The sequence below is a fragment of the Scardinius erythrophthalmus genome, assembly GCF_964197995.2.
Source record: "Scardinius erythrophthalmus genome assembly, chromosome: 17".
NCBI lineage: Eukaryota > Metazoa > Chordata > Actinopteri > Cypriniformes > Leuciscidae > Scardinius > Scardinius erythrophthalmus.
The window spans coordinates 36,611,760-36,625,032 of record NC_138237.1 but is presented as its reverse complement, the minus strand read 5'-3'; the positions used below and the strand labels follow the sequence as shown (position 1 = coordinate 36,625,032).

Genomic DNA, 13,273 nt, shown 5'->3' with positions numbered 1-13,273 from the left:
TGGAAAGAAATAGCACAGACACTGGACAAGAATAACACTTTCTACTGTGCATGTGTTGAGTGTTTGCGCACAATATCAAATGGAGTATACCTTAAAAAGGGTGACGCGTTTAGGCTATACGTATACGCTAAGCATTCACGTCAAAACTAAAGTATACTTCGGGGTTTTGAAATGTGAAAAAAACCTTCCCTCAACAAATCTTACTATTTGAGGTATTAAGGCTATGGTATAATTCATTTTCTGTGGTCCGCTTATCTTAAGCAGAGCTTAACGTGCAAGCCTTTTAAAGTTTATCTAGTGGAGCTTTCTTTTCAAGTGCTCAAATCACTTGCACATGCTGCTGTTTGCGCGGACACAACAAACTGGGCTGCCAGCGAACGGTGTGCTCAGACATCAGGGGATACTAGGGCTACTGGTTTATTGAGGTCACTTGTTTGAGCCAGAAGCCGAGACTTTCAAACAGAGCAATGCTGTGAAAGTGGCACAAAAATAGTGTTTCACAACCTATTTAAGACTTGTCAATTTTAAGGTGAAATTTTCATGGCCACAAAAGGTCAATTGTCTATTATCAATAGCACAGCTCACACAGAAGTCACTTTCAAAGCAAGCAACTTTCTGTAGGTCAATGCGGCAAATAAACATGGCCAACTTGAACACAATGCAACATTTACATGGAAATCTTTTACCTTCAAACAAAATTCAAGACGGTGTGGATTTCTATTGACATGACAGCAACTTTACACTTGTAGGCCCTCATTTATGAAACATTTTTGTGTATATCGTTCATAAAGCCGTTCTGATGTAAATTTTCTGTGTTAGTTGGTGCGACAGAAATTAACACCTGCTCTCTACCCACGCGTAAATGATGCGTAAAACATTTGAATGTTCTGTGTTCTAATTTAGGCAAACTGTTGACATTGCATTTTGATGCACTATGTACCATAATAATATTTCACAAGGTTTTTTTTTTTTTTACTGTTACACTTTGGCTAATAGGTAGCACTCGTCATTGTCACTTTACACAGCGCTCCAATCACAGTGGAGGAGGGGCGGGACAAATACTACACCAACCAATCATCCTAACTTGTACAATGACTAAACAACAATGGAGAAGTTAATATTGCTGGTTACTGCATTTTTCTATTTTGTGAAGCTCAACAATCTTTTGATGCACATCAGAACTGTATTCTTTGGTTTTACTCATTGTGATGGATGATTAAGGGAATTTGGCCTTTGTGTATTCGTCATATTTAAACTCTTGTGAAAAAAGAAGTTATAGCTAGACAATTTCATGTTCCTAGTCATCCTGGTGTGCTAAAAAAAAACAGGTAAATATTAATGGGAATATACTTCAGAGATATTTTACTCGTAAACAATTCTAGGGGTGCCAATAATTGTGGCCAATGTGTTTTGGAGAAAAACATTAATTTCATAATGTGAAATGATGTTTGTACACAACTGTATATGGACTGGGATTATGCTAATTATGAATGAGCGTGCACACATGCCTTATGTATGAATGTTTGGAATTCATTAACACACACACACACACACACACACACACACACACACGTTTAAGTACCGAATCTGTGGTATACAAAGCGTTTGTGAATCTGGAGGAGAGTTTTCGTAAAGGTTCATTTTACGCGGAGATTACTTTTTATAATTTACGAAAGTTTCATGAATAAGGCCCATAGTCTCTGCATTAAACATTCAAAAAATTACACACTTCACCTTTAAGGGAACCCAAATCTGAATAAACAGGAGGTGGCACTTTTTGTCTAATTGTTGTAGACATTTTATTCAGGTGAGACTGATGTGGAACATTTGATGACATGCAGGACTCACCTTCTTCTGCTGGAAATGAGAAATCATCAGGGTCATCCTGAGCTTCCAGACATGTGGCTGGTACCCAACCTTGAGCATCATCGGAGCTAACAAACCACCAGCCTGCGAAAGGAAATAATAAATGCCTTCTCAGGTGCTCAAGCCCACAGAAGAAAGAAAATCATATGGGTTTGGAGCATCATGAAGGTATTCATTTAACAGGACAGGTCTGAATGATTTAATGGCGATAATAGTGAAGGATCCTACCGGACTCATTTTTCTCGATGACTTCCACTACCTGCCCCACGTACAGGCTGACCTCAGAGCTCTCCTGTTTCTCGTAGTCGGTGACGGCCACGTATTGGTCCAGCATCAGTGGGTCAGCTGAGGACGAGTCTCCTCCTGGAGGGACAGAGCGGACAGGTATCGACAACTCTCCTAGCGTGCCACCACCACCACGACAAGAGAAGAAGGAAGCAAACGTGATTGGAAAAGATCAAAGCAGGAAAGCCAGAGGTTTTAGTGCTGGGAATCTTGCAAGGAAACAAACCCACACCAAATCAGCAACACTGCTGCAGCAAATACAGAACAGAGCAGAATCATTATCAAATGGTAATTGTCATCTTGATTAATCTATAAAGCAAATTTACCAGAGCCTGAACAATGTAATCCATGGTATAAACAACACCATTGCAGTGCATGATATTAGTTTGGTGATTTGTGCCAAATCATTGAAGCAAAGACTGATTGTGTTCCGGCTGAATTAATTTGCCCATTTCTGTGAATGATTTCGTGAGGGACTTTCAAAAACATGTCTGTCCATCTGAACTATTTCAGTGATCTCAGTTTGGGCTGAAACTCCAAATGTTACACTAACACTGACATTTATGGTCAGTAAGAAAAGGTTTCTTGTGTTTACCAAAGCTGCATTTATTTGACAAAAAATACTGTTAAATCAGCAACGTGAAATAGTGTAACAATTTAATCAATCTTAAAATGAAATTTACTCCTGAATGTTGGACAATGAAACTGAAACCTGGCCAATATAGTGTTGGAGGATTCATGCCGATATATGCGTGGCCTGGTGGCCAATCTTCACTGATTTTACACTCCATCAGTAATAGCCGAGTGTGAAGGTTGAGTTAGAAGAGCAATAGCACAGCTGTACATAAAATATTGCAATCCACACAATATAATGGGAGACATATCCGAGTTCAAAAGAGCACAAATGGTTGGTGAGTGTCTCGCCGGCTCATCTGTGACGGCAAGTCTTTGTGGTGTATCGAGAGCAATGGTATCCAGGGTGATGTCGACATACCTGGATTGTATCCAAAAAACAAAACCACAGCTGCCCAACTCTCCTCCCATGTTTCCACCAAAACTGTTCATCGGGAAACTCCAGAGTCAAAGTTCATGGTGGGGCTGCTATAGCCAAACCTTTGGTCGCTCATGCAAATGCCAAATGTTGGTTTCATTGGTGTCAACAGTGCAAATATTGGGCTGTGGACGATGTGAAACATGTATTGTTCTCTGATGAGTCCACCTTCACTGTCTTCTTTCCCACATCTGTGGGAGTTACGGTGTGGAAAAGCCCTAAAGAGGCTTCGCACCCGGACTGTTACTGCTCAGAGTGAAGGATCAGCGATGGTTTGGGCTGTAGGATCATGACATTCCCTTCTCTGCTTAATACCAAAGGACTACCGTTTTCACATTCTCTGGTTCAAACATTGCACTGCCTTATATCAGCATGGTCATGCATCAATACTCACAGCAAGAGTAGTTTGATGAACATAAAAGTGAAGTTAAACATCTACCATTGCCTTCAGTCACCAGATCTATATATTTTTGAGCTACTTTGGGATATTTAGGAGGAGCAAGTCAGAAAACGTTTTCCTCCACCAGCATCACACAGTGACCTAGTCTCGTGTAGCCAGACCTTCAGACTGACGCCAGAAGGTCTGGACTCCATAGTGGCTTTCATTGGCCAAGGACCGCCCAGAGGCTGTTTGACTGACATGTAAAGCAACCGACCACAGTTCGTTTTGTTCCACGTCATGTTTAGGGGGGCGTCTGCTTATGTGCTCCTGCAGTTAATTGAAAGATTAGATGGGTTCACTCCTCCCGAAATGATGTTTGTGAACCTCACTTATTGTGGTCTAAAACCAAGTGTTTCAGTTTCATTGTCCAACCCCTGTATATATATATATATATATATATATATATATATATATATATATATATATATATATATATATATTGACCCCAAACCTTGGAACGGTAGTGTACGCATTTGCTGAAACTGCTTGGCTAACTTAAATTATATGAATATGTTTAAACATAAAACAATTCAAAAATGAAAATTGTTATGATTTTCTCTCTCTTGTGTCATTCCAAAGCCATGAGATGTTTAGCGGGACGCTCCTTTCCATACAATGAAAGCAAAACAGGGGCTGTCACGCTAAAAAAGGGATGACAATAATAGTCTTCAAATCTCATAAAACAGCTTAGTGAAATAGACGGTCATTTAAGCTGTTATTCACTGATGACCTTCTTCTGAAGCTCTGAAATCTCAGTTGAGGATTTTCAAACTTGGTGAATGAAGACAGATTGTGCCAGGTTTGGCGTCAGTGATACCAAACGCCACTAGTTCTTTCAACAGTGATCAGCTAAATGTGAATGCACTTGGTGAATTATGTTTAAAATGCGTATCTGCTCCTCACACAAAGCTATCATATGGCTTCAGAATACTTGTATGGACTACTACTAGTTCCTGTGTGATTTCAATGCATAGAAAAGATATGCATGACCACTTTTCAAAATCTCTCCTTTATGGAAGGAGTCATTTTATACAATAGTAATACACATGGCTTCGGAACAACATAAAGGTGAGTAAATGATAACCAAATATTCCTTTGCTATAAAGCATCATGACTACTATAGATGATATCCCTCGCTTCTTATGATTTTGAAATCATTCACAGATAAAGTATTATTTCCACTAAATTAACAAAAAAGATGAAAAGATTCTGAATGACTATATATATAAATCTTTAAGCCCTGATGAACATTTTAATCACAAGGTTAAAGAGAGCACAATTCATTCATAAGAACACAAAAAACACCTCTCATGCACTAAGATATAAAATACTAAAGTTATCAAGTTTGAGAATACCGCAGTACAACTGATCACACAAAGCAGGTTAAGAACACATCTGCCTCATATTCTACCTCAAAACATTTGCTTTTGAATGTATTTGTATTTATTTGGTGTTGGCACTGCTCTCTTTTACCTTCTGAAAAAAAAGTGTTAGCTGTGTTACTGCTGAAACCACTACTATTATAAATGAACACTAGAACTTTTATCACTACCATTACAGACTAATGTAAAAACTATCCTGAACAAGGGATCTGCTCAACGGTCCTCCAGTAAAGCACCACCACCACCACCACACTGCCATGCACATCACACAGGAACTGAGCACAAAGCTTTACCCGTGCCCACCTAAAGAAGAGCCGCACTTCGTGGGGTCAAACACAAAGAGCATGGCTAAGCAAGTATCTGTTACTACCTCTCTTTAGGAAAGAAGACGCTCGCTCCACAATGCCTGATGAGGGAACATGAATAAGAGCAGGAATGAGAGAGTGGGAAGGTGGAAATGTTCAAGTAACAAAGGAATGAAAGCATCCACATTTAAGGGTGGATTTCCAAGTTTCTTGGATGATATTGTATCTCACATGAAATTTTGACTTGAGGGATCTATGAAGTGCATGGTAACCAGAGGGCACACTAACCACAGTCAAAGTGAATTACAACTCCAAAAATCCAACTTACTCAAGGCACTTTCTCAAAAAAAATCAGTTCCTTACCAGATTTCTTTTTTCCACTGGGTTCCCTGTAAATAAAGACATTCAAGTTAGGTATTTATAATGTTAAATATGTTTTTTTTTTTTTATTTTTTTTATGCAGTATCATTGATATTCTGTTTTATTTTGGATGATATTTTATTTTTATATTTTCAATTTCCATTTGAAAGTTTTAGTAATTTTAATAGTAAATAGTACACAAATATGTAATTTTTATTAGTTATTTAGACAGTTTGGTTTTTATTATCAATATAGTTTTAGTTTTTAGTACTTAAATTGTATTTTATTTCAGTTAATGATTATTTTATTTGTAGAATATATATACACACACACACACACACACACACACACACACACACACACACACACACACACACACACACACACACACACATATATATATATATATATATATATATATATATATATATATATATATATATATATATATATACACTACTGGTAAAAAGTTTTAGATTGGTAAGATTTTTATTGTTTTTAAAAGAAGTTTCTTCTGCTCACCAAGGCTGCATTTATTTGATTAAAAACAATAAAAAAAAAAAAAACAGTAATATTGTGAAATATTATGATAATTTAAAATGACTGTTTTCTATTTTAATATATTTTAAAGTGTAATTTATTCCTGTGATCAAAGCTGAGTTTTCAGCATCATTACTCCAGTCTTCAGTGTCACATGATCCTTCAGAAATCACTCTAATATGATGATTTGATGCTAAAAAAAAATTCATTATTATTTTCAATGTTGAAAACATTTGTTTACAATTTTTTTTTCAAAATTCTTTGATAAATATAAAGTTCAAAAGAACAGCATTTATTTTAAATAGAATATTTTCTAACATTATAAATGTCTTTACTGTAACTTTTGATCAGTTTAACTCATCCTTGATGAATAAAAGAATTGATTTATTTTATTTCTTTCACCCAAAAATAAAATTAAAATTCTTACTGACCCCAAACTAATTAATTAATTGACTTTTGTTTAATGTTACAAAAGCTTTCCATTTCAGATAAATGCTGTTCTTTTGAACTTTCTATTCATCATAGCATCATGAAATAAAAATGTAAAAAAACTGTTTTCAACATTGATAATAATCATAAATGTTTCTTGAGCATCAAATCATCATATTAGAATGATTTCTGAAGGATCATGTGACACTGAAGACTGGAGTAATGATGCTGAAAACTCAGCTTTGATCACAGGAATAAATTACACTTTACTATATATTCATATAGAAAACAGCTGTTTTAAATTGTAATAATATTTCACAATATGACTGTTTTTGTTTGTATTTTTAATCAAATAAATACAGCCTTGGTGAGCAGAAGAGACTTCTTTTAAAAACATTAAAAATCTTACCGATCTAAAACTTTTGACCAGTAGTGTATATATATAATGATTTTAGTTTTATATATCGATAATAAAATAAAATGAACAATACTATAAACAAAACATTACTAAGCAATAAATTGTGGGTCATCAAGAGTTTTGGCAGAGAAAAAACATTTTAGATGTATTATTAATTCAGTCATTTTAACAGCGAATTTGCCATTAATGTTTCAAACTGGTTGGTAATCATGATTATTTTTGAGTTTTCCTCACCACTGTCACCTTTAGCTTGCTTGCTTTACACAAATATTTACTCAAGCTGCGTTGGAAAAATATTTACATTTGATAAATATAAATTCAACTGAAAATGGTTGTCTTCGGTTCGGGTAACACATATAGCTGCATTATATAATAGTGGGTAGAACACCAAATTGGTGTTTACATGTGACAAGATATAAAACTGCTTTAATATATTTAGGAAGGGGTCCCTGCAAAGTTTTGGAAAATCTCTGTGCTAGTGAACACCTACAAGATGACAATAAATATCTCTAAATAAATGCTTTCTACACTGAGTACGTCCTCCACATACTAATGATCCTGACTAGCAATAACAAGCAGCAAATCATGATTTTGTCGAGCTGTGGTGTAAACTAAAGGCTAGTGGTGATTTATTTTTTGACATTTATTGATTTAACAAACACACTGCTCAATATGAATTAAGGCTCGTTAAGTTATTAAGCTATTATTACATTGTGTGTGTGTGTGTGTGTGTGTGTGTGTGTGTGTGTGTGTAACTTACTCTTTAGGTGGGTCAAGGTCTTCAGGACGTGTCTCAAAGAACACACGAACCTCCTCGCATTGGGAAATATACACCGGCAGCTGGATCAGAGCCTGAGAGGACAGTATTCATGAATACTCGTTATTATGATGCACATTCAGAAATGTGAGTTGATAAGAAGATCATCAATTCACGTACACTACCGTTGTTCAATTTCAGTCAAAATTTATGAGGTAATAAAACAAACCAACAGAGGTTGTTCAGAATAAGTCATTTATTCTCCAATCATCTAAAGAACAGCATGCAAAAGTCAAACCCCTCAAATAAAAACACAGGTCCCACAGCTTCCCATATACAGAGACACATTCACGATGAGAGCGATTCGCAGAGCCAATGTCACTGGAAGTCATTTGTGTTTGTTTTCATGTATCATTACGCAGTGCCTCGGTGAGATCCAGCGATTCAGAACGTAAAATCACTGACATTATCCTCCAAATCTCAGTTGTACGCTCTCATATCAGAGGCATGACATGAGGGCAGTTTAGCACTACTAAAGGCAAGCTGCTTTATCAGCTGCGAGTCTGAAATCGCAATGACCCAAATGAGTTTTCAGCTCAAAAAAACAAAACAAAACTGCAGCAAACTTCAATTCTAGTCCCACATTAAATGCAGCTCAATGTGGCTTCTGGCTGACACAAGATGCTTTTTGCAGTTATATATTTTGGCAGAGGAGCTTTTATTTAATAAAGCTGAGTGCCTCGGTGTCCTTCAGAAGGAGGTCCCGTCTGTCCACGTGCTGAATTATGATGTCTGACCTGACAGGAATTTTAAAATTCAAAGCCTCAGACGCTTCTGCTCAAGGTGCCCTTTCGATATTCAGCATTGCACAGCCTAAGCCAAATTTTCACAGTTGTTTTTTGACTCGCCAAATAGACTTAATGTGCACATTTGCGTGTTTGCCCAATGCTCAATTTTCTTAATGAAAAAGGTGTTTTTTTATGGCAAAACATGCTTATTTTATTAAGAGAAGGAACCATCGGAGGCTTGTTCAAGGCTGATGTAAGATTTTCCTCTTAGCATTGGGTTTGCATGATGATTGGATGGATATGGATCTTATTCATGTCGGTTTCCATGGATATCACTGATGTCCACAGATTGATGTCTCCCCAGGGTACAGTATCTGACCTCCCTACATTTCAGCATTCCCTGAGGACACTGGCTATATGGAGGCCAATTATAGCAAATGGACTCGATTGGGTGCTCTTTACTGTGGGTGCATTACCTAGATTGTTTTATGCGAGTAGTAAGTGGAAGAGAGAGAGAGAGAAAGATAAGACTGTTCACGTATATGCCCACATAAGGCCATGGGCGGTTCATAAAGGAATAGGTTATTGCTCACTAAATACTGCAGTATATACAGTAAACTGCCTAACTATTTAAATAATATTACTGCACATGTTGTCCAGTTGTGTCTTGGAAGTTTAACCCTATAAAGCCTATTTTTAACAACATGATCAAAACTGATCTAACTGAAAAACAGCAGTACTGTTACAAAAATCTCTTTGATTTACATTACAAGCTATCAGAATTTCATCTTTTTGTCCATGTATGAGCTTTTTATTCTCCATATTCTTTTATATCATATAGTGGAGCGGCTAAGTGCTTATGTTTGGCAGAATTGTTCAGTTTATGATACAAGCGTGAAAATTGGCATGAGCAGTCTCCATGGGTCACTTGACAAGAAAATTGTCCGAGCCACTTGAAATTTCAAGATGGCGGCCATTTTTAAAGATGGCCGACACCTTAGTGGAGCAGTTAAGTGATATAGTGGTTTATTTGGTGATACAAGCATGAAGTTAAGGCCAAACCCCTGCCCTAAAGAAGACATTAGGCTGCCAAATGTGGATTCCTAGCTTTTTTTTCCCTCTTAACCCTTCTACCAAAAGCCCAACAGTCACTTAAGACAGAACAGTCTTTCATGTTAAGGCAATTCAAGTCGCACAGCAGACCACCTCATAAAAACTGATCTGAAGATGAAAAATTAATATTTGATCCCTCTGAAAGTCAACCTACTTCTGGTTCCTGCTTACCTCACTGAAAAATCTCTGTAAACGTCTTATAAAGGCCAGTTTGTTACAAATAACTGAACTGAAGCTATGCTTTTTGAAATGGAATTTACACTGGCTAAAGGTCAGTTTACACCTAGACGAATATTTTCAGAACGATACAAATTTTAATTTGAATGAATGGCTGGTAATGCGTCTGTTCAGACCAACTTTTTTTTCCATATCCTCTAACAGCTAAAAGGACGAGTAAAAAACATTTTTATGAAAGAATTCATATAAGGGTGAAAATACTCTTAGGCATCATTTTTGAAATCTTGAAAAATTAAACATTTTCAACTATTTAAAAAAATCATCACGTTCTGGAATAAAGGTCTGAACAACCTTCACATGCATATTGGTACAATGTGTGGTGGTGAGTTTTGTTTTTTACTAAATTAATTAATAATGAGAACATTATTTTTTCATTATTTACTGAAAATCTTCCCATTCACGGTAGAGTAGCTCTCATATATAATCTGCACTTCCACATATTCAAAGATTAGGTTTGAAACGTGAGAACGTCAAATCTGATGCAACACCTCTTGACGTGCCGTATTTAAATATATTGCACTGAATGAGATTCAAGAGCTACAGCAGACTACTGAACTACTATTATGGTGCTATTGTGTCCTTCAGTCACTGTCTAATGTCATTATATGGAAAAGAGCAGCTGGGCAGTCTGCTAAATTTCTCCTTTTGTGTTCCATTGAAGAAAAAATATGCATACAGGTTCACGATGACATGAGGGTGAGTAAAGGATGACCGAATGTTTATTTGAGATGACTTCTGCAGCATGGACTGGGCTGTGCATTGAAATATTATAAATGTAAATATTTAATAATAGTGTTCATTTTATTGTGTAAAAATAATGCTAATCACAGGTGAGCTGGTTTGTTGTGTGTACTGTTTGTTGTCTAACTTACCCTACAGTACTCATTTATGGGTTTCAGGCGTTTCATGGCCACGTCTCTGATGTGGCTTCTCCTGAAGAGAATCTTTCCTGTTGGGAAATGAAGACGATTATTATAAACACCCTGCATTCATCAGCATCTTCATACTCAAATTCATCAGCACTCTTTACAGGGGTTTAAAGTCAAAAGGGAAACTTTTGGGAATGTCCCTTCATGCTTCATGGCCATTTTATCAGACGTTGGAAGACCACAAGCATGAAACTTGCCCAAACAAAGATTGTGGCCCATAAAACAATACCAAGAAATGAACACAAATGAGACTCTTAAGTTTTATGAGTCATATCCTGCTGAACTAAAAGCATGTACTGTGGTCCCTTTTTGCTGAATGTAGTAAAAGATTTTTTTAAAGTGAAACATGTGGGAAAACAACTAGGCTATCCCACACAAGGCCCTAGGGTCATAGATCTTTTAGCAATGGCACATTCAGAAGAATGAGGCTGAAAAACACCTTGGTGTGTGTGATGTGGTGTGTATGTGTAAGTGTGTTGGGTTACTGCCCCAGACCTCATGTGCTGAGTGGAGCTGGGTAGAGTCCACACCCTCTCACAATGGCCTCAGATTGGTCAATTTACAACAAACCCTGTTACACCTCAAACGAATCAATGATCCAAACGATCAATGCAACACAGACCATTTACACCTGGTATTTACATGTGACTCCTGTGACCACTTGTGATCAGATTTCAAGGGGAGGATCTCTTTACCAGGGCCATAGATCTTAGGGGCTGTTAACACGACACCGTTTTCAACTAAAAACTGAAAACCGTTCATTTTGTTTTGGCCGTTCATTTTGGGTGCCTGTAGACGCAAACAAAAGTTTTTGAAAAAAGTCTCCGGTGTAAACAATAAAAACGCAAATCTCTTAAGACGATGCCATCATGCACATGCGTATTACATGTTCAGTCTACAAAGTTTCATCGCCATCTAATGGCCTGGCAGGAGTATACAGCGTTTTAGTCGTTTTCGCGGATCCGTGTGAGTGGGGGTCGTTTTGACTATGGTGTCGTCTGTACACGAAAAACTCAAAAACCCTAAGCTTGTATGCATTAGCGCTTTTTTAAAATAAATATCTGAACTGAAGCAATGCTTTTTGAAATGGAATTGACACTAGCTAAAAGTCAGTTTACACCTAGATTAATATTCAGGTTTTTTACAGATATAGGTTCTAATCACTTTTCCATTGCACTGCGAAGAAAACTGGCCAACTGAAAGTTGCATAGTGATTTGGGTACCAGAGTGTACCAGAGCTGTATTTCTGCTTTTCTATAGGCATCACTTCCTCTCAGAAAGTCTGCATTTCTATTCAGCCTATCTGCCGTTTTAATCCATTGGTCTGAACTGACAAATCAAATGTGAAAGCTTGACTGAATTTTTGCGACAAACATTTGTGTCAGTGTGAACAGGCCTTAAATTGTGTGTGTGAGAGAGTAGTACAGTGTCTTTTAACTTAACATATTTTGGTTTGACAAGGACACTTGACAATAATAAACCTGATAACTGTCTTTCACAATAGAAACATGCGATGATACAAAAAGGTATCTACACTATCTGATTGACTACTACAGTATATACTGTAAGAATATATATATATATATATATATATATATATATATATATATATATATATATATATATATATATATATTGTCACATTTATGGTGGCTTAGAAATCACACGACAAAGGAGATAGTGAAAAATACAAAGTCTTTAACACAAAAGAATACGACTACGTTAACACAAACAATAAACAATATCTGACAAAGGACTGAACAGAAAATGGAGTATAAATACACATAGTAAATGAGGACACTAAACGGGAACAGTAGGATGAAGTTTAACAAATCAGAAACCATAGTAACTAACGAGAACTCATAAAGAAATGACAGGAACAACTAACTGGAACATAACTGTGACATTATGCCCCCTTGGAAAGCCTTGCGCCGATAAATGGCTAACTGAGGAGGGAGGGAGCTTTGGAGGAAGGCGTAGAGCTGGTGATGGACAGGGACGACCCGGAGGAGTAGGAGAGAAACACCATGGTGGTGCCGACGGTGGGAGGAGCCCGGGTGGAGCACCGGGAGAAGGGCTGAGCGGAAACCTGAGAGGCGATCGATGGCGGCGGAACCAGGGTGAGTGGAGGAACCTGCAGAGCAGAGAGGCAGATGGACCAGGGCAACTTTGATGGTCCAGAAGCCTGAGGCTGAGCTGGCGGCTCACGGGACTGAGGTGACAACGGGAACTCGGCTGACCAGGGTGACGCTGGAGCAGGTGAGGATGACAGGCAGGACGGAGGAAGGAAGGAAGGAGCTGGTTGACGGTGTAGGGGTGGGGGGTGTAGGCACTGCCAGAATCCCAGAAGTCCATTGCAGAAGATGAGCAA

General features: G+C 37.5%; 1 protein-coding gene across 3 annotated transcripts in view; it reads right to left on the bottom strand.

The window, feature by feature from the left end:
• Positions 1–13,273, bottom strand: part of sh3pxd2b (SH3 and PX domains 2B) — a 50,656-nt gene that overhangs the window by 13,216 nt on the left and 24,167 nt on the right. Inside the window, exons 4-9 of one of the 3 annotated variants that reach the window (XM_081390209.1) lie at positions 10,846–10,922; positions 7,839–7,930; positions 5,695–5,720; positions 5,397–5,432; positions 2,095–2,229; positions 1,849–1,950 (exon numbers count right to left, since the gene is read on the bottom strand). In XM_081390209.1, the coding sequence (XP_081246335.1) occupies positions 1,849–1,950; positions 2,095–2,229; positions 5,397–5,432; positions 5,695–5,720; positions 7,839–7,930; positions 10,846–10,922 (468 nt within the window). Of the gene's footprint in view, positions 1–1,848; positions 1,951–2,094; positions 2,230–5,329; positions 5,438–5,694; positions 5,721–7,838; positions 7,931–10,845; positions 10,923–13,273 lie in introns of those variants that run through there. The other 2 variants (XM_081390210.1, XM_081390211.1) reach the window with 2 other exon arrangements.